This window comes from Cynocephalus volans, chromosome 1 (assembly GCF_027409185.1).
Source record: "Cynocephalus volans isolate mCynVol1 chromosome 1, mCynVol1.pri, whole genome shotgun sequence".
NCBI lineage: Eukaryota > Metazoa > Chordata > Mammalia > Dermoptera > Cynocephalidae > Cynocephalus > Cynocephalus volans.
The window spans coordinates 180,748,585-180,771,207 of record NC_084460.1 but is presented as its reverse complement, the minus strand read 5'-3'; the positions used below and the strand labels follow the sequence as shown (position 1 = coordinate 180,771,207).

Below are 22,623 nucleotides of genomic sequence, written 5' to 3'. Positions count from 1 at the left end.
TCTCATTTAGACATTAAAACTGCTACATACCCGTTCCTGAGCCCGATTCAACATGCTCATGGCTTCAAGGTCAAATGCATTCTCACTGAGTCTTTTCTGAGCAAGTGCCCGTTCACTCATTGCAGTTGAAATGTCCACAGGCTACGAAAGAAAACACAGATAATTATCTCAAATTACCACAGTCCCCTAAATTATGAAAAGTGCTCCTATCTTTAGTTGCTACATATCAAAAACAAAATAACAGTCTTACTAATAATCTTGGAAAGAGGGGAGAAGACTCAGTAAAGTAACCTTGGAAAGTAGATGAGGATTAAGGTAAGTTACACAAAGATCAGAGGCAGCAGAACCCACCCCAAAATCTGACTAATTTCAGTATATTTTCTACTGTATCAAACTATAATCATAGAAAGTTCCTCTAAGAACTTAATCTCTAGCCTTCATCAACAAAAGTCACAAACAGTAAACTGAGAATTTTTGGAACTTGTAAATTTTATACTAACAGTTTTCATTTTACCCTATTTTATTAGCATAACCTTCAAAAGCAGAAAGCAAAGTTCTTGAATAAGCAAGTAGAAAATCATTATGGTGTCAATGATCTCTTCTTTACACATCAGCACACCTTTTCACCTTCTCACAGTTGTACATGAATATAGTCTGGTCTTACAAACCCAGTTTCTTCTAAGAATATATTCAGTGTATAAGTAAATCTTTTATTTTCAGTTTCCATACATTTATTACTGAAGTTAAAATATTTCCCTGGAAGTCCACAGTAACAATTGAAACATTTTTAAATGAGTTATATTTGAAAAGTCGTAGGTCCCCCTTTTCAAAGCTCATATTCTACCTTTTAAAAGTTTATGCTAAGCAAAGGTAATTTTATGTTTTAACTTTTTAAAAAAGGATCTTTAGAGCAAATTCTGTTTGTCAGATTTGTGGAAGGCTTAACCATAGAAGAAAAACCTATCAAGTTAAGTACTTAATGTTTTTTGTTCTATAATTAAGATCTCAAGTTGATGTGTATCAACTAATTCTTGATTTTTTCTTTTAATACCACTTAAGCATTTTATTATTTTTCAAGTTATTTATAAAATGCTTATCTGAAATGGGAAGGTTTTGCTGTCTGCATATACGAAGAATGATTAATACGTGCTGCATTATATATGACAAATAGAAGGAAGTCAATAAAATAGTTAACAGCTAAGAATTTTCATTTTTAAAAGAGGCTAGCTATAATTAGACTATGTATTATGTATGAATTTTTTTTTACCATCACTTTACAGATAAGGATGAAATACTTTTAAAAATAAGATCTATATAGTAAAGAAAGCTGTATGACTGAGAGAATAATTGTATCTCATACATAAGGATTCATTAATCTTACTTTTCCTACCTTCAGAATCCCTTAATCAGTCCATCATTCTTAGTTATCTTACTGAATTCACTTAATATTCCTTTAGCTAAATCAAGTTTTTCCTTCAAGTTTAGATTCTTATATAATGCTTTCTTAAAATAAAGGCAAAATTAAACTGAATTCATTCTGTAATTGTTTATTAGAGTATTTACAGATCTCTTGAATGAAAAATCTCAATTTATAAACTTAGTAAATTATCATACAATTTAGAATATTTCTGAGGCTTATAAGAAATAATTAATCTAAGCAAATTCGGATTGAAATATTTACACCTTTCACTTCTACTGTAGTTCTTTCTGATTCTTGGGACCTTAAATGGGAACACATATTTCAGGCCAAAATTTATGTCCTGTACCCTAGGTCTACCTTAGATTTTTCCTAAAATTGTCAAGTAAGATTATCAAGAAAATTTTTGAAGGCCCATCAAATAAGACAAATACTGTCTCATTAACCTTCCCAGACTTACACTAGTTTTCATGGCAATCTATATAAATCTAAATGTTAGGGTGCTTAGGCATAAATAAGTTTTTATTCTGGAAAGGCTGAACTCAGAGAGGATACTGGGGAAAATGTGTCTCCCCACCATCCCCAAGCCCTGATCCGCAATTTCCAACTATAAATTAAATGTAAAAATGTATTTAGATGGCTCTGAAAACCCTTCACTTTTCTAGAATAAAACTAATTCTTTCCAAGTAGAAAGTAAATGAATATACCTATCTGTTAATTGATCCTTCTAGAGACATTTTAAATCACTATACTTTTCTCTTTTAAATTTACTTTAGATAAAATTACAACTATTTTTACTAATAGTACAACTTCACTTATTGTTCAGCAGGCTTACCAAGGGAGCTAGCTGTAAGTTCATGCCAAGTATTATCAAATACTAATCGGACTATTAATTTCATATTCATATTAGTTAAATGTGAAAAAATATACAACTCAGAATGAATCAACACTATCTTAACTTCTTAAGAATCTTCAGGAATTTATATCAAAAAGTCTTTTCAATTTTCAAGGTAATTCAGGTTATGCAATAATGCAAAGAAAGCCAACTATAACCCCCAAAGCATAGATATTCAAGGGTCAGACCTCGTGTTACATATCAGTATTAAAACACTCATTAAATACCATAGCTACCCTTTAGAGCATCACTGTCCAATAGAACTTTCTGAAGTGAGATCTCCCAAGCATTTGAAATGTGGCTAGTATGATTAAGACACTGATTTTTTTCAGTGGTTGGTGACTACTATATTGGACAATGTAGCTTTAGAATGTTAACCACCCTTTAATATTGTTCAGAAACAGGAAATGTGGGAAAGATACCAAAATGATGCTAAAAGCCCTCCTAAAAACTGGGAAAAAGAGAATCTTACATTTCTAGAATACTGTTATCAAGTTGTCATCAACAAGCCTTACTTGTTTTCACTGATACATTATACACTAGCTTGCTACCCAATGTATAAAAATGATTGTGTCATAACGTTCTAGTATTATAACAGGGGAAATATTTAACTTCCTTTTCTCTAATATTTGTTCTGAAAGGTAAAATCTACATTAAAAAAGTTCTGAATTATAACTCTGATTCTCATATTAATAAAAACTGCCCAAATTCTTTAATCTCTCTACTTCAGCAACAAAGCAGATTACTACTATTCCTAAAACCCACAAAGGTGTCAGGTGTAATGAAATACATAATACAATTACATAAGTATACTTTTTATATCTTTATTTCTCATTGTAAAAAATTCTTCTAAATCAATTTACTCCCCTTTTGTTAACCCAACTATTTACATAAACAGAACAAGTACCTTAAAAATTTCTTAGAATGTCAGTGAAAGGATATAAAAGAACTAAAGATAATTGTTAGGATGGGGTATGGAAAATAATTCCTATAACAAGAAAATTATTTTCTATACAGGTTATTGCAGATATCTCAAATTAAAAGAAGGCATAAAAGGGAAATTTTAATTATAAAAAGCATCTGGCCTGTATATAAAATGTGATATTAAAATATTTAGCAAAAATTAATAAAATATAAAGAGGTTCATATATAAACAAGCAAAATGACAACTACAAAAATAAAGCCACACTAAACACAGCATGTCCCAGTTATTATGTGTTTGATTGGTTTTAAAAGTGAATTATAAGTCTTTTTATTATATCATACAAAATTCTCTAATGTGTAACTCTTAGATGAATCTAAATGAATTATAACAGGAAAACAACCTATTAAATGGTTCAGAGAAATTCAGTGTTAGCCACCAATCTAGGGAAAAACAAATGAATAACAAGTCTGTATATCACACATTCTAACAGTGGTAGGACCTATGTGTTTCATTTCCAATTAAAATTCCAGCTTTCCTAGACTTTATACATTTAGAGGTTCTAAATTTAAGAGAATTTTAGTTCCACTGGGATGTGGAAATATGATTCAATACAAACCTAGCACACTGCTTGAAATAAAAATGATCTTAACATCTAAGCAATCAATAGACTTTAATGGAGCTACCTCTAGACCCCTAAAACATTTATGATTGATACTAAACCCACAAACTCCACACTAGTTGTTATGAGTACAGTTATTAATTACTCCACTTAAGACAATTCTTTAAAAGTTTAAATCTTCTATCCAATAAGCCTTTGCTAACTTTATTACCAAGAACTAATTTCCCTGAGGACTAAGTTTTTCAACATTTTTTATTTCACTGTTTATAAAGCTATAAATCAAATTCACACAAATATGGTCAAAGTTCTGTAGTCACTCTTTACTGAGGATGATGCTGGCTGGTTTCTGGGTAGAAAGACGATGCTACAGCAGTAGAGCACAGAGTCTGATGAGTTGTTTTTCCACAAGATATGCATTTATGCTGATCCATCCAAAATGTCTATCCACTCATACTTACGAAGAGCACTCATGTGCAAGAAAATTGGTGGGGTTAGGGAGTATAGCAAAGTTAATTTGGCCCTTATGGAAATAAAATCTATGGTCTTTTCCTAAATGTTTTACACTCAGGACTAAAGAACCACAAACTCCATTTATATTTATTAAAATGAAGAAGACTGACAGATAAAAAATAATACTAGTTAAAAAGTTGACCATTTAAGAGAACTTTCCTTTTATTCTAGAAATCCTTTATTTCAAATTCTAACAGGAAATCAAAAAGGTCAATGCTCCCATAAAATGTCACCAAAGGTATCCACCAACATTGGCATATAGAACACTGATTTTACAAATATAGTATAATTAAATGGTAGCTAAATAACTAGAACTAAACATTTTATATTATTAACATTCTTCTAGGTGTTTCACATTATTGCTAGGTGAAAGTACAGAGATTTGAAAGCAAAATACAATCCTATTCCTCTTCCCCCTAACATTTTGGGATTCTTTTGTTTAGAATTAAAGTTAACCTATATATTCTTTGACTCTCATCTTCTAAGTGGCTTGAAGACTTCTTATAGCAAATAGTTGTACATGCCTTCCTACAAAAGACATCTGCTTCATTCCTTTAGCCCTCAAAACAGAACGGTTTTTTCTCCTGTTTTAAGACTCCTTTACTCAATTTTATAATTATTAACCTTTTCTATCAACCTTTCCCCCCAGAATTCTTTAGAATAATGCTCCTCAACCTTTCATTAAAATCTGATTTAACTGTCAGTGTTAAGACTGAAAATGACTAAGTATTAAATTTCAAATATATATACACATGCACTCTCTCTGTCAAAAAGAAGTGTAGTTATTAGGATTTACCAAGCACTTTCCCCATGTTCAACTGAAGAAAGTCAAAACAGTTATGGTCACTTCTCAGGAAAATCCCTTGGAATTGTGCAATATTTATAGGCCCTCACACCACTGGAAAATTTTTCACATATAAAGACTCTCTATAGAGAGTCTGCAAGAAATTAATTACTAAATGCATATGTATCAGGATTTCTAAGTATGTCCATGCAGCCCTCTTATCATGGTTTATATTTAGCTACTACAAGATAAAGTTAGCTGCAAACGTCTGCTAACCTTTCCCTCTTGAGATGTGCAGATAGCCTGATTTACGGATTAGCAACTGAGCTACTCAACTGGTTTCACTTAAATATTTTTTTAAACCAACTATTCTTCCCTCACTGGTGTTGGTATAACTTGCTTCAATTGTTGAACCCCATGTGAATATAGATCATCTCCTGTGACTCTAAGTTGCATTGGCTAGTTATCATGTCCAGCTTCATTGTACACAACTTGTTCCCTTTCAAAATGCCACAAGTCAAAAAAACACAGTGAAAATGTCGCCTGTGAACAGCTCAGGGGGAAAAAAATACTATCAAAAAGTTTCTGATTTGGGTTCTGTTCACTTTCTGATTTTATAAATAGGGTTTTTACTTGTAGAATTGGAGGTGTTTATGGAAGATGATGATATGGCCAATGACAGGAACCTGAAATGAAGAGTATAGGTCTCTCTGACCTACATACCCCAGAACTGCAAGAAAAAAAAATCCATAAGGGAATCAGATATCTAGTCCAGTCTTGGACAAATGTCTGGGCTTTGGAAACCAAGGGCAAGAAGTGATGACAACTAGTCTATGTTATCATTTAAAACTCCCACCCCCCTAGTAAGTCTCCACCCTCCCAGTTCCCCCAAGCGTGATTTTGCACAACAAGTTAAATAAAAGTAAACTGTTTATTAAAAGATACAGCAAAGGTACAGATACAGAGATACATACAAAGATACAGATATATATATATTTACATATATATACAGTCTTGCTGTTTTCATGTGCACTATATTTAGCAGCACATTATTTAATCAGGCGGCATTTTAATGGGGTTGTTTTGACACTTGGCATTATTACTGAGTCATTTTGACAAGATACAACTATAGCCTCCTGGAAATTTCAAAATGTGAATTCCACTTCTCCAACTTTTAATAGTAGCAAAAAGGGGAGGGAGAAGGGAATGGAGTTCCAAGGCTGAGCATTAGGTTAAACACAAGAATTCAAAAGGGCCAATTCAAAGGGAAGGGAAAATGATTAAAACTAAAAGCTATCTGACAACCCAGAGAAATAGTAGGAAACCATCCTTTTAAGGACAATGGGCTGTGTACCCAGAATGCTCACATCAGCCTACAATGACCTTTTCCAACCCAGTTCTTGTGTTGAACCTGAGGATCTGCTTCTCTTTGCTCAATCCCTCCACCCAGTAAATTTGCTACCACCAAAATCTAGAGCTATAGAGCCTTGAAGCAAAACGAGAAGCTAAATAGTTGTACCTTGGGCTACCTTCCCACAAGTGCAAAGAGGGCCCAATGTTGGGTAGGGATGTGATAACACTGTTCTCTGCAATTCGATGCTTTTCACTTTGTGGCTTCGTTCCACAAAGTGAATTGCATCGAGTTACTGTCAAATGAGAAGCTGCGGGCTGTTTCATCTGTCGTCTAACCCGGCCCTGCCGTTTAACCCGGCCCTAAGAAGAGTGAAACAGAATCCAAATCAGATATAAAGTAACAATAAAATGGCAGATTCAGGTATAAAAAAGGAAAAATACCTAACATTCCTCTTACTTACCTCCGAAGGCAAATTGCTGCTGAAAACATTATCATCATCTTTGTTTTCTTCACCATTTTTCTCTACAGGAACCCACTCTCCATAAACACTATCTGCTTCTTTTTTTCGATGCTGAGATCCAGATGACACAGGAAATTCTTTTGTTAATGTTACCTGGCTTTTTGGTGGAGTTGGCTTTGCTGCAGCAATCTAAAAAAACAAAGGTTTTTCTTAATTAAAACTCAGTACAACAAATACCTACACTAAGTGGTTTCTGAGGATTTTCAATATAATCTGAAGAAAATTATTATTTCTCAGAGTATTTAAACCAAAAATTAATAAACTAAATTCCATTTGGGTTTTGTTTAAATAGTCACCTAAGTTGTGTATTTCATCAATCCAGAAGCACTAATACTCACATTCAGATTGAAAAAAATGGGCTTGGGTTCACTGAGTTTAAAGGGATGATGATAAAAAGGAGGTTCCTCTTCCTCTTCGTCCGAAACGTGAGGTTTATTCACTATTACATCATCATCTTCTTTACTCTGTGCGATCTGTTTGCATTTCTTTAAAAGTAAAAACAAAAAATAAATCTTACGCTTTATGTAGAACAACATGTAATTTCTTAAAAAGAATCAAAACCATATAAAAATCAACTTTCAGAAGTTAAACGTGATTAATGATAGGTTTTAGATAGGAATTTAGCTTATTAGCCATTATTTAAACACACTCTGGCTGGTCAGTCAACAACATTTATTGAGCACCTACTATGTGCAGAGCACTGTACTGGGCACTGTCTGGGGAATACAAAAAAAATAGAAGACATGGTCCCTGCTCCCAAGGAGCTTACAATCTAGTACAAGAGACAGAATACATATACATGAAATAATTGAAGAACGCTTTTACAGAGCAACACAATAACAAGTGCAAACTCATATAATACAAACTGAGTATGTAAGTGCTAAAAGAACAAAGGCTTAAGAGAGAACAGAGTCAGGCAGAGTTAGAGAATCAAGGAATAATCCTTGAAGATTTCTAAGCCAGATTTTCATAATGAAGAACACGGATTGGTAGGAAAAGAAAAAGAAAGTCATCCTACCCTGATGGTGGTAAAAAGGTGAGAAGAAACTTGTTAGAAAGGACAAGAGGGGGCCGAGACTGTGGCGCACTCGGGAGGGTGCTGCGCTGGGAGCGCGGCGACGCTCCCAGCGGCCGCGGGTTCGGGTCCTATATAGGAATGGCCGGTGCACTCACTGGCTGAGTGCCGGTCACGAAAAAGACAAAAAAAAAAAAAAAAAAGAAAGAAAGGACAAGAGGGCTGAAGATGAGGCTTAAAACATAGCAAAATACTAAGTGTCCATAGTTTTGGATAAGGAGTTTGGATTTGGTAAGCAACAGAAGCTCTTACTAGGTCCTTAATTTTTTTTTTAAAGTTGTAATTTATATTGTAATAAAATCTAAGCAAGGAAACAGATTAAGAAGTTTTCTGATCCCCAATTACATCCCAAAATAAAAGATTTGAAACATATGCAACAGGATTAGATAGTAATGTCTTTCTCCGTAAATGTTTTGTAATTTGAATCTCTTAAGGAATAGAACTTAAGAATGGAAAATAAGGCATGATGAAGAGGGTACAACTGATGAGGTCTGACATATAAGGAAAGTCAATTCCTTCCTGAGAAGCTAAGGAACAGACTCCATTACCTGGCTTTATAAAAAGGTCAGAGTAAATTTGGGTAGACCTGTCTCTATATAAGCAGTAGAATTTGTCACATCTATTATCAATTGAAAATATTACAATAGGATAAAAAGCTCATTTAGCCAAAAACACAGAATATATCAAGCTTGTAACCCAGGGAACAGAATATATTGACAGTGGCAGGGCTGGCATAAGGCTAGCCAATGACAAGTTTCAATATTTGAAACTGGTATTTCTGGATCCTAGCAGCAATATTTCAGCATCTCCCCCCCAAAACAAAATAATAATAAAACAAAGCTCCCCCCACCCCCCAAGAAAGACTCAATTGAAAAGATCGAATTTTTAAAAACAAAAATAAGTGTTTAAAATATATGTTACTGCCAAAACCCGAACCGCAGGAAGAACTGATAATGACCGGCCATTATCGCCAATGGCTGGTACCAAACAGCCAAAACCCGAAATGTTGATGCGAAAGAAGTTCCTTTCAGGCAATGGCCAGCTATTCTCATTAATTTCCAAGCTCCGGTGGCAAAAGATCATTTCTGAAGATTGTCTGTGTCTTTGCGTATATGCAGTACACTCGTGGCGATCAGTGAACACGTCGTGAATGGAAACTGTAGGAGAGCTTCTGCGTGTTGCTCACTCAACACCTCCTCCATTCAAACGAACCGTCTCACTCCTCAGTCAGTTTGGCTTCTAAAACTGGAAAGCAAAAGTAATGGGAAGTAACTTTTAGCTAGCGGAGCTTAGCCATCCCGGATAATGGCCTGCTAAACAGAGCTTCTGCCGCTGCCACATCTGTATTTCGGGTTTTGGCCACTCGGTGCCAGCCATTATCAGTTCAGCCCACAATTCGGGTTTTGGCACGCTCCAGAGTCAAGATCACTGGAATAATCCATTTAAGAATGAAAACAAATTCTGTCTAGCTTACCTCAGTTAGTTCTTCTATAGTAGCTCCTCCTGACTTTTTAGCAACTTTCTCTTCTATTGTAGGTGGAGGTGCAGGCTTTAGGTTTGGCGGTAAAGGAACACCAGCCTTAGCACACATGGCAGCTGCGTTAGCTTTGGCTATTTCAAGTAATTGAGCCTTATCTGTAAGAGGAAAAATAAGAAGTTTTTTCTAAGACTGTACATTTTGTATTATCAAAAATCTATATGCTAACAATATTAAGGCATCAATTGACTGCCCTAAGTTATAGCTGTGATCAAAGCACTCTGACTCAAAGTTTTTAAGCAGTGGTCCCTTATTTAAAGAATTAAGTCCACATTGAGCTTTCCATTCAAATACTACAGAAAATAGCCACCTTACTATACAACTATAATGATCACCCTGCCACACACACTCTAAGACAGAAACCTGCCAAAGCCAACTTTATTTCCCAAAATTATCAAAACCTTAGATTACTCTCCTAATCTGACATCTTAAAGCACTCTTTGAGCCCAAGTTCAAGTGCTACCTCTTCTAACAAGTCTTCATTAAGTCAGAATTAACATTCCTCTTCACTGTGTTCCTAAAGTGCCTCACCTATACCAGTACTACAGTAACCATCACATTCTGCCCTTTTTGGCAGTTTTGCTATTTGGCAAAAGAGACATTTGTATGCATTTTACCCGTGTCTCCTCCACTAACTTGTAGTCTCTTTCAAAATTATATATCGTTCTTCTGCTATGAATAAAAACACTCAGAAAACTTTTGTTGATCTGAATGTACACTATCCCTTATTATTCTTAGTCTTTTTCTTTACACAGTCCTGACCTGGAAATGTCCAATCTAATGGAATGATAAATTATCCATACTCATTGCAGGTAATCATGCATTATCTATCAAGTTTTAGTCACCTCTGCAGACTACTTAAAAGCAGGGAAAATTAGACATTTATTTTTCAATAAGTAAGACTGCAGAGATTATTAAAAATCACTCTGATCTAATAAATTTCACTTTATTTAGCTAGTATCACCCACCACTTAACTCCCCACATGCAAAATTCCCTACTCACTTCTATTACCAACTATACCAATCAGAATTAACTTCACAAGCAATTAACAGCCCTATATTGCCATTTTAAGATATGTTAACTTACTTTTAAAAATTATAATTTTAGGCATGTTTATGAGTATGTATGTTGTAATACATACAGTATCTGAGCATCTTATCCTTGTTTTTAATTTAATTCTATATGTATATCTGCTTCTACTTTCCATTTTTAGTTACAGCAAGATGGTCCAAGCAAAATAAAACATTCAAGTATGGAAACACCTCGATTCTACTACTACTACAAAGCAGGTCTTTTTAACTCCAAAAGTAATGCACTATCCCTGTATTTTCTATTTTTTTGAAACTTGCTGGTACAAGAATCAAACCCTGGCTGGACCCTGGTGTTATCAGCACCACACTCAACATCTGACCTAACTGGCCAACCCTATTCCTGTATTTTCTGAACACAGGCTAATCTAACCATTAAAAATTTAATATTTATCCTAAACCAATAACCCAAAATATTCCATTTGACTTAAGATCAGAAAAAACTCAGGTTTACATCACTATTGCAATACCATTAAATTTTAAAATAACGACTCACCCAAATCTGTCAGACGTTTGGGTGATCTGCCTCGTTCAGAAGACCTGGATCTTTTACGACGGATGGGTGATCTACTAAACCTTCTCCTCAATGGTGTTCTTGATCGCCTTAATCTGACTGGTGATATACTGAAGCTTCGTCTTCTTACCACAGACCTTGATCTTCTCCGTCGGCTGGGGGTGCGGCTCCGTCGGCTGGGGGTGCGGCTCCGCCGGCTGGGGGTGCGGCTCCGCCGGCTGGGGGTGCGGCTCCGCCGGCTGGGGGTGCGGCTCCGCCGGCTGGGGGTGCGGCTCCGTCTGCTCGGGGAAATGCTGAAGCTCCTTCTTCTACCCACAGACCTAGACCTTCTTCGACGACTGGGAGTGTGACTCCGACTCCGACGGCTTGGGGTGCGACTTCGAGCTCTTACTGTTTTCCGGTTATCCCTGGAGCTTGATCTTTTTCTTTTTCTTTCCCTAGACTTGGATCTGTGCTTTGGAGATCTTTTGCGCTTCTCTTTTGATACAGATCGCCTTCCTCTAGACTTTGATCTTGACCTGCTGCTCCTCCTCCTGCGTCGTGACCGTGACCGTGACCGTGTTTGAGAGCGATGAGACTTAGACTTAGATGATCTTTTCCTTGCCCTGGAACGAGACTCACTGGTACGCTTGCGTGATTTGTGTTCAGAAGACTTGGAACGCTTACTTCGAGATCTTAATGAAGAATCTCTTTTCTTCTCTTTCTCACCTTTGTCACGGTTCTTATTTTTCTTGCTTTTTTCATGTGTGTCCTTAACTTTAACAAAAATTTCATAATCATCTTTTTCCTCTGAAGAAGACTCTGAAGCTCTTTCTGGCATATTAGTTACAACTGGACTGGCAACAGATTTGTCACGTTCAACTTCACTTGCAAGTAAAGGTCCTTCAAGACCAGCTCTAAGGCTTGTAAGACGTTCCATGTCCTTGGGAAGTAAGGGTCTCACTAAATCTGCTTCATTAATATCATCAACATTGGCAGAAAATCCTGAACCAGATGGTATCTCTTTAGTAGAGAGTGGTACTTCATCTTCTCCACTACTTTCTTTAGGGCTCAGAACAACTGCTGATGTCTGGTCACTCTCTTTCACAGGTAATGGTTCTTCTGTACCCTTACTAACAAGATTAGTTGGTAAGTCAAGATGAATGTCTTTAGCAGGCAAAGGTCCCTCTATGTCAGCTTCACTACCACCACTGGGGCTGGTGGAAATTATCATGTCATGTTCAGTATCTTGAGTAGTTAAAGATTCTTCAACATCATATTTATTAACTAAACTGAGAGCAGATGATGTGATAAATTCAATATCCTTACTAATTTCTGTTGCATCAGGTTCCAGAGCAAGAGGACCAGTAGAAGATAGAGTTCCTCCATCAATTTCATTAACACCAGGGCAGGTATCCAATACTGTGCATTGTTTAGTCTCATTGCGGGGTAAAATGTTCTCTGCACCAATTTCACCAACAGGATCAGTGCTAGCAGCAGACACTGTATTATGTTCTACCTCTTTAGCAATTAAATGATTATTTATATTAAGATCTATAGTTATACCATGTTCACTTTCGTAAGAGTCACTTTTCTGGTATCCTTCAGCATGTCTCTCTTCACCTGAATGCAATGGAATCTCCTGCATGCTTATCTCTGGAGCAAGATTTTGATCACCAGACAGTAAATTCATTCCTTTCATAACATGTGATGAAGATATAACACTGGACTCCAGTATCATTGACGCAGATTCTAAAACTATCTCAGTTGATATTACCTGAGTCTGCTCTGAGACAGTAACAGCAGGCTCTGAAATTGTCACAGTGGATTCCCGGACAGAAACAGATGGTTCTGAAACAATTATAGCAGGTTGAAGGACTGACACTGCTGGTTCCAGGACAGGCACAGCAGGCTCCAGGGCAGAAACGACTGGCACAGGAATGTTAACAAGCTCTGGCTCAGCCACAGCCAGAGGTTCAAGGACAGCCACGGCCAGGTGCTCCGGGGCAGCCACGGCCGGGGGCTCCGGGACAGCCACGGCTGGGGGCTCCGGGACAGCCACAGCTGGGGGCTCTAGAGTAGCCATGGCTGGGGGCTCTGGGACAGCCATGGCAAGAGGCTCTGAGGCAGCCGTGGCCAGAGGCTCCAGGGAAGCTATGGCTGGCGGTTCCAGAATGCTGCTCTCTGCTGGCTCTGGAATGGTTACTGCTGGCTCCAGCAAGGATGTAGATACCTCTGAGACAGTATGTCCTGAAGCCCTCAAGGAATCAAATATTTCTGCTGTCTCTGACATAATAGGAGGCTCTGATGTTAACTCAGTTGGTTCAGCCAACACTATGGGAGTTTCAGACACCATAGAAATCTCTGGTCTCTCTGGAACAATTTCATGTTCTTCTGCTACTACACCAGACTCTACAGGTGTTGATGTAACTGAAGACTCTGGCTCTAGTGGTTCTGGAACAGTCACGGCAGCCTCTGATGCTAACACAGAAAGCTCTGGTGTAGATACTGAATAATTAGCAGGCACTGCTGAAAGCTCTGAAATCTCACTTTGACTAACAGGAGGCTCAGGTTGTGATACAGACTCTTCAGGAGGTAATGCTGGCACCTCTGTAGGCCAAGTACTTTCAGCTGTTAATGCTGACTGCTCAGTGGGTAATGCCTGACCCTCTGGTGGTTCCTCAGGAGGCAATGGTGGCGTCACAGGTGGCTCCTCGGGTGGCAAAGGTGGCATAGTTGGGGGCTCTTCAGGAGGCAAAGGTGGCACCATATATGCCTCTGTGTATGTATCAGTGTAAGAATCAGTGTAAGAATCTGCTGCCATAGACATCATTGAACGATCAGCAGTATAAGATGACATCATAGATCGGTCAGCTGCAGAGTACGATGACATCATAGACCGGTCAGCAGCAGAGTATGACGACATCATAGACCGGTCAGCACCCATGGACATCATAGATCGATCAGCCATTGGTGACATCATGGAGCGCTCATAAGCTGACATCATAGAGCGTTCATAAGCTGACATCATAGAGCGCTCAGCCATAGGGGACATCATAGAGCGCTCATAGGCTGACATCATAGAGCGCTCATAGGCCGACATCATAGAACGCTCAGCCATAGGGGACATCATGGACCGCTCATATGACATCATAGAACGTTCATAAGATGACATCATAGAACGTTCTGCAGCATAGGACATCATCATAGAACGTCTAGATGCTAACATCAGGGGTCTCGGTGCTAACCTGTATGGCCTGGGTGCTATTCTATAGGACCTAGGTGCTATCCTATAGGGTCTAGGTGACATCCTATAGGGATCAGGAGTTAGTCTGTAGGGATCATGGCCTAATCTATAGGGGTCCTGTCCTAACCTGTAAGCATCATGACCTAATCTGTAGGGGTCATGACCCAACCTATAGGGATCCTGAGCTAACCTGTAAGGATCCTGAGCTAACCTGTAAGGGTCAGGAGATTTTGAACCCAACATAGCAGAATCTTGGGTACTAGACGCTAACATCTGGGCATCCATGGTACCAGACGCTAACATCTGGGCATCCATGGTGCCAGAAGCTAACATCTGAGAGTCCATGGTGCCAGATGCTAACATCTGGGAGTCCATAGAGCTAGTTGCTAACATCTGGGAGTCCATGGTGCTGGTTGCTAACATCTGGGAGTCCATGGAGCTGGTTGCTAACATCTGGGAGTCCATGGAGCTGGTTGCTAACATCTGGGAGTCCATGGAGCTGGTTGCTAACATCTGGGAGTCCATGGAGCTGGTTGCTAACATCTGGGAGTCCATGGAGCTGGTTGCTAACATCTGGGAGTCCATGGAACTGGTTGCTAACATCTGGGAGTCCATGGAGCTGGTTGCTAACATCTGAGAGTCCATGGAGCTGGTTGCTAACATCTGGGAGTCCATAGTGCTAGAGGCTAACATCTGGGAGTCCATGGCGTTGGACGCTAGCATCTGGGAGTCCATGGCGTTGGATGCTAGCATTTGGGAGTCCATGGCGTTGGACGCTAACATATGGGTCTCCATGGTGTTAGAAGCTAACATATGGGGTTCTTGGGCCATCAAGGGATCCACTCCTACTGTTACAGAAGTCTCCCCCACCAATGTAGTAGGCAGCTCCTGTGCTACCGTATTATAGGATTCCAGCGCTGTCGTCGAGGGCACCTCCAGAGACTGCGACACGGTCATCGTTGACAGCTCCGATGTTGTCACCACAGACTGAACAGAGATCTCCAGCGCCACAGTTGCCACAGGCTGCCCAGGCAACTCTGGTGCCCCAGGCTGCCCTGGCAACTCCAGCACCCCTGTTGCCAGAGGCTGCCCCAAAAGCTCCAATGCTCCAGCTGCCCCAGGCTGCCCTGAGAACTCCAGTGCCCCAGTTGCCATGAGCTGCCCAGGCAACTCTAGTGCCCCAGTTGCCACAGGCTGACCTGACAACTCCAGTGCCCTAGTTGCCGAAGGCAGCCCTGGCAATTCTGACACCCCGGTAACCGAAGGCTGCCCCGGCAACTCCAGCGCTGTCGTTGCCACTGACTGTCCTGGCAACTCCAGCACCATCGTTGCCTCAGGCTGCCCCAGCAACCCTGTTGCCGTTGTCACCTCAGGATGCCCAGGATGTTCCACCGTTGTCATCCCCACAGGCTGCTCCAACTCTGTCGTCGTCACAGGTTGTTCGGTCAACTCCATTGCTACCGTTACTGCAGGCTGCCCTGGCAACTCTACTGTTGCTGTCACCGCAGGCAGCCCTGGCAACTCCTGTGCCATCACAGGTGGCTCTGGTACCTCCTGTGGTGGCTCCAACCCCACAGATGGTGCTGGAAGCCCTGGCAATTCCTGCGACAACTGTGGCACTGGTGTCACAGAGGGCCCCGGCAACTCAGGCACTGCTGTCGCAAGAGGCCCTGGCAACTCAGGCACTGGGGTAGAAAGGGGCCCTGGCAACTCTGGCACTGGGGTAGCAGAGGGCCCAGGTAACTCCAGCACTGGAGTCACAGAGGGCCCCTGCAACTCCAGCATGGAGGTCGAAGGTGGCCCCGGCAACTCTATCGCTGAGGCCACCGACGACTCCGGCAGCTCCAACGCTGTGGTCTTAGGCAGCTCCAGCAACTCCTGCGGTCTTGTCATGGATGAATCTGCAATCTGCGATGGTACTTCTACAGGCTGCTCTGGCAATCTTAGCACTTCAGTTGCAGATGATTCTGGAAAATCCACTGTTGTTGATGTGCTTGGCTCAGGGTGCACCTCAGAAGGTGTCTCTGATGATACTACAAGGGTTTCTGATGGTTCTAGCACTTTTGCTACTGGAGGCTCTACCAACATAATCTTTGATGGCTCTGGAGATGTGCTCTCTAAAGATTTCAGCATAGATTTCATCTGGTACTCCACTGACATTGTTACAACTGGCTCAGATGACTGCTGCACTACTGTTGTAGTAGGCACTGGTGCTGTTGAAAAGAAATCTAGAATCTTTGTTGTGGATGGTTCCAGCGTTACTGCCACAGACTGTTCTGACTGCTCTGAGATTACTGATGTGGACGCAACTGACAGTTCCGCAGTTTTTATAGCTGGCTTCGGAGTTTCTAAGATGTATGACTCTGATACCTCCATCGATACAGTAGGAGGTTCTAGCACAACTGCAGGGGATTCACTGGTCTCAGACAGGCCAAATGCTCTTATAGGATGCTCCAGTGCCATCACTGAAGGTTCAGAATCAAACTTTAGAAAGGACTCAGATTCTAAATCTATGTTCCCATCATGATGAGATTTCGGCTTTGACTCTGATTCTTCTGGCTGTCTTTTATATTTTTTTTCTTTTTCTTTCTTCTTTTTCTTCTTTTTGTTTTTGTGCTTTTTATGCTTCTTTGACTTTTTGGTGGGAATTTCATCAGTAGGATCTGTTTGTACAGATACACATCTACTTTTTCTGGAGGCCTCTTTCAGGTCTGAAAGTAATGGAAATTAATTTTGTCAGACATTCCCCAAAGTAGATTTAGATAAATCATATACACTAATATTTACATTCCATGTTAAAACGCCATAGTATAACACCTCAGGATAAATGAAAAGTTACCAAATAAACTATTTTCCATAAACCAATTAATCTTAAGATTGCCACTTTTTCAAACTAAAGCCTGGGTTAAAAATAAACTCTTAGTTTATCACCAAAACTTATTTAGAATTACATTGATACATTTTACTAAATTCTATTAAAATGATTATTTTCTCCAGCTCTCAAATAATAGCAAATTACTTTTAACCTATATTTATCAATTGATGTATTTCCTATTAATTGTTATAATTCCTATAAAAATACCTAATTTTTGCAATTATTTTACTAACCCGTTTATACAAGAAACAACATGGTGTTGGCTCTGAACAGACTGCCTGATTTTGGATCCTGAATTGATCCAACACTTCCTAGGTAAGTGGCCTGGGCCAAATTACTGCACACCACGGATTCCAGAGTTAAGAGGATAAAGTGAGTTAAAACAGGCAAAGTACATCGAACAATGCCTGGCACAGAGTAATCTCAAAGCAAAAGTTAGTGACTGCTCCTATACAGTATACAAATATCTGAACAACAAATATAAAGCATCAACAGAGAAACTGAATTTTGTCTATCACCCCTGTTACACTGAAATAAAAATAACTTCCCCCCAATACTCTTCTAAAATTACTAGGAAATAATATTTCAAGTGCTTCTATCTTTTTTTTTGTGACAGGTAAGGGGATCGCAACCCTTGGCTTGGCGTCGTCCGCACCGCGCTCAGCCACTGAGCACACAAGCCATCCCTATATAGGATCAGAACCCGCGGTCTTGGCACTCCCAGCGCCGCACCCTCCCGAGTGAGCCACGGGGTTGGCCTCTTAAAATGTAATAATAAAGTGATTGGGGGGGGAAAATTCTTATAGCCCTTAACATGTAACTTAAAAACATTTGAATTTGCATATCCTAAAGAGAAGGTAGTTTATATTCCACTTTGCAACCAAATGGGATTTAGTCTAATAATGCCAATATCAAATTAGATAAATCTCAGAGACCCCAGAAAAAACTGATAAGAAATCCTGGCCATTAAGCCTATGGAAAAAATAAAACAACTCACAAAGCATATGCCAAAGCAAAACTAATCATTTTCTATTAATCGTTTATTTCAGAACACCAAAGGTACATTATCTAAATTATACTTCAATCAAGAAAAGGTTGCTAGAGCCACGAATCTAAGCATGGCTAAAGTCTGTGCTTTTTAAAACCACACCCTACAGAGAAACGAAGCAAAGCAAAGAGAACAATATCACACACCTAATTCCAAAACTAAGTGGAGATAATGACTTATTTTTATAGTTAATCATAAATCCTTCATTTCTCAACATCAATTATTTAATCAATTCCAAAAAATTAAATATCTAAGCAATGATCCCTCTCATTCATTGCAGTGGGGTAGATGCAAAAACAAGATAACCTCTAAGCTTGAGCTTTGAAATAAAACCTCCCAAGATGTTTTAAAAATTGCTACAGATGTGGGCCAGGCTACCATACCTTCCAAAATTGATATTTACACAACTGTTCAATGAAAACCCACATTCAAATTCCTGGCACTGAGACTCTACAAAAATGAATGAGATAAAGAAAGAAATTACATTCCACCAGCAAAGCAAACAAGTGCATCAATGTTCATGTCTCAGTGCAATTATATTTTCGAAGGAGGATTTAAACAAGAAAATATTCAGTAAAGCAATTAAACAAAAGCTTAAATTTACTAAAATTTTAGACTTACTGAACATTTTAAATACCCTCTAGTCAAAAAATACTATTAACCTTCAAATCTCAAAAAAAAAAAATCTTAAAACAAAATTTTTGAGACAGTTGATCATCTCCACCTTACCTGGCTTATATCGTAGTTCTGTATCTAAGACCCCAGAAAGTACTTCTTCTATCTTCTGCACTATTTCTTCATTTGGTAGGCTCCTGGCAGAGGCAGCTGCATCACCTGCCTGGTTTCCTTCAATAGGTGTATTTGTTTCACCATTCAGCTGGCCTTCATTCCTTCCACTTGACAAGAAAAGTTATCAAAATTCATTAACATTTTATCACACTATACAATAAATTAATACCAATAATTCAATTAATTAAAATGATTTTATATCATATTATATTATCCATACATTTCCCCCTTTTCCTATTTCAGATATTCATCACTAATGGTGCTTTCTTAACATTATCTACATACAGTTACGGCATTTTCATTTTCACACACAGTCTTCAGAACCGTGAAAGTTAAGAAAAAGTCTTTAAGACAGGCTTCTAAGTGACTCTTTTTTTAATAAAATAATTCCAGAAATCTAACCTGAGACTTCTGGGTTACCTAAATATTTCTCTTTGGGGAGAAAAATTAATAAGTCCAATCCAAATACGAAGAAAAATATATGACCTAACATTATGGTGGAAACTATGGCCACAATAGAACCACACCTATGCATAAATCACAATCACCAACAGTATCAAGACCACAAAAGTTAGCCACAGATACACTGAGTAAAAAGGATAACGTGTAGCCTCTGTTCAGGCTTAGACTGTTACCAAAATGCCATAAAGTTCCGAAAGAAAACTACCAAAAATCCTGGTGTTAAAATAAGTTCTCTAAAAATTCACAGAAAATAAGTGGCAATTCATTTATACTAACAGTAAAAGGACGAATGGCTTATTTTCAATTCACCAGCACAGAAGAATCTTAACATAAACAAGAACCAGTCATTTTCACTATTTTTGTATAATTTTAAAAATTTTGAAAAATCAAATAATTTCAACACATTCAATTTTAATTTAACTTTAATTTTAGCTAATTGAAAACACATAAACAGTTATGCTCCAATACCAGATAAAAATCTGAATGGTCAAAAACCAAAAAATTCAGTAGTTAACTAAATGTGTTATTAAGGTGTATTTGGTTTTATGACACAATAAGTCATGTAATAAGTATTTATTGACTACTAGTGTCACACTTTTCACTTTTAAACCCATTTAATCCTAATAAGGATCACCACTATTATTCTGATTTTATAAATGAGAAAAATGAGGCACGAAGATGACTAAAAACTTAGATGAAGATCACACAGCTACTGAGAAATGAAACTGATATTTAAAACCAGACCCCATACTCTTAAAAACCATATATATACAATAGTTAGAGAACTTACTTTAACTATCTACATGTTAGCCTTAGATACGTACATCACCTACACTGATGTATGTAAAAGTAGATGGGGAAAAAAGAAAATATAGATCACTGAAATGGTAGATACTCAAAAATTTGTTTCTAGACTGACAATGCATTATGTAGTTTGAGAAGAAGCTAATAATAATAAACTGCTTTGTCTAGTATTCTTTTTAGACATTTTTCCTGGAGCACTTTATTTTACTTTCCTAAGCACTTATACAGACATAATTATCACAAATTTAAAATCAGAAAAGCAACTACAATAAAAAAAAAAGTCAGTTTATAAGGGAACAATAACGATTTCATCTTAAAGCTACCAGAATGTTCATTGCAATTACTGAAAAGCAATGAAAATTTCAAACCACCTAAATATCCAATAATATATTTCTACAACCGAATTCTATGCAGCCACGAAGAATATCCAAAAGACTGAGACTGTCCTGGACAAACTTGTTCACAATACATTAACATGGAAAAACAATCAATACGAAACAAGATAATCACATTTCACAAAACACAAGGGTATCTGTATGCACAGGGAAAGAAAATAAAAGGACATAAAGAACATCAATAACTGGTGGTTTCTATTTTCTTTATGTTTTCTGCATTTTCTACAATAAAACACTCATTTTCTAATAGATTTTTAAACCCTACAAACACAAGACTTATGAAACCAGCAAACAACTACTTATTGTATGCAACTATTTAAGAGTTTTCAAGAAAATAATATTCCTTTAGCTCAGGTCTCTTCTCATCCTAAAAACACCAACTATATCACAAAAATTTAAAAAGCAATCTAGTGACCGAATACATTTCCCACCTAAAAAACAACATATCCTGCAAAACTAATAATTTTAGCTATACATCATTGCTCCAGGAATCCTATGTTAATATGGGCACTTAATTTACAATTACGATATCGGCTGATTTTCAAATTCTTACCGCTTTTGCCATTAACTTTCAAAATACAATTAGCAAAAATATTGGAAGAAATATTTACGTATCCAGATCTCTTTCCTACCTCTGTACTTTAAAGAAATGAGTACTTTGTACAAAGCAAAAATACTAAAAGAACCACTGATCAACATGACCTACACTATTTTCCTTTCTAACAACTATTTCTTTAGAAATCTCTTCCCCTTCAAATTTCATGGAACCAAGGATAAACTATGTTAAGTCCAATAACAACAGCAAAAACGACGTTGGTCAAATACATCAACTGGGGCAGGGACAGCAAGAAAAATAGATCTACACACAAAGTCCACTACTCACTAACTAAAATTAAGTAATCACTAGCATTTCGAAGTCTCCCTCCATTCACATCTCGAATATTTTATCAAAGCAACTAATTAATTTGAGCTGTTTCCATCTAAATCCCTATTCGAATACTGTCTGATGGAAACCATAGGACACTAAGGCCCGAATAATCTAATTAGTGGATCCTGACCCCCAAACGGCCTAAAGCTAGCAATAATAAAACGGATTTAAAATTACCCAAGAAACGGCCGTTAGAGACCCTTTCCGGTCATAGGCACCGGCCGGCGAAATCCGCGGAGGCGGAGAGGGGGAGGGGAAACGCGGCGGCGGAGGAGGAGCTGAGGAGGGAACTAGGCCCGGCCCTGGTGGACAACCAGGCCTTCAAGTGGCTAAAGGATAAGGGGTGACCAAACTGGAGAGAAAGATGAGCATCTTAACTCCGTTGTAAAGGAGAGAGTCTGGGGTTACCTCGGAAGAGGCGAAGTTCCTCGGAGGGAAGGGAGGGAGCGGATGAGAGAGTTGGGGGGGGAGGGCCCGGAAAATGGATCCCAGGCCCAGGCGGGGCCGTAGCGGGGCCTGAGCCGGAGAACGACGGCATCTCCGAAGAAAAGCGCCATGGAAGGCTAAATGGGGCCCTAGCGGTCCATTAGGAGCGGAAGTGTCTGGGAGGCGTTTACCTGGAAAGCTCCTGTTGAATTTCCCGGAATTTACTGACCACGAAAGACCTAAAAATCTGCTCGATGTTGGTCGCCATGGCGTCCGCTCCGTTCTCTCAACTCCTCCTCGCTAGTCCTCCAGGCTCCCAGCATGCCTCGGGAGGAGGCGCAGCGGCCAATTCGGTCTCTCGCTTTCCTGATTGGCTCCTATGGGAGCGTCCCGACCGGCACGCTCCACTGACGAGCCAATCAGTGGGCACG

General features: G+C 38.8%; 1 protein-coding gene across 5 annotated transcripts in view; it reads right to left on the bottom strand.

The window, feature by feature from the left end:
• SON (SON DNA and RNA binding protein) overlaps positions 1-22,496 on the bottom strand; it is a 31,595-nt gene extending 9,099 nt beyond the window's left edge. For 3 of the 5 annotated variants that reach the window (XM_063108275.1, XM_063108284.1, XM_063108293.1), the window contains exons 1-7: positions 22,384-22,496; positions 19,118-19,284; positions 11,222-17,176; positions 9,574-9,734; positions 7,363-7,509; positions 6,965-7,153; positions 31-141 (exon numbers count right to left, since the gene is read on the bottom strand). In XM_063108275.1, the coding sequence (XP_062964345.1) occupies positions 31-141; positions 6,965-7,153; positions 7,363-7,509; positions 9,574-9,734; positions 11,222-17,176; positions 19,118-19,284; positions 22,384-22,460 (6,807 nt within the window). In that variant the 5' untranslated portion in view covers positions 22,461-22,496. Of the gene's footprint in view, positions 1-30; positions 142-6,108; positions 6,864-6,964; positions 7,154-7,362; positions 7,510-8,943; positions 9,345-9,573; positions 9,735-11,221; positions 17,177-19,117; positions 19,285-22,383 lie in introns of those variants that run through there. The other 2 variants (XM_063108301.1, XM_063108309.1) reach the window with 2 other exon arrangements.
• Between the last annotated feature and the right edge of the window lie 127 nt (positions 22,497-22,623).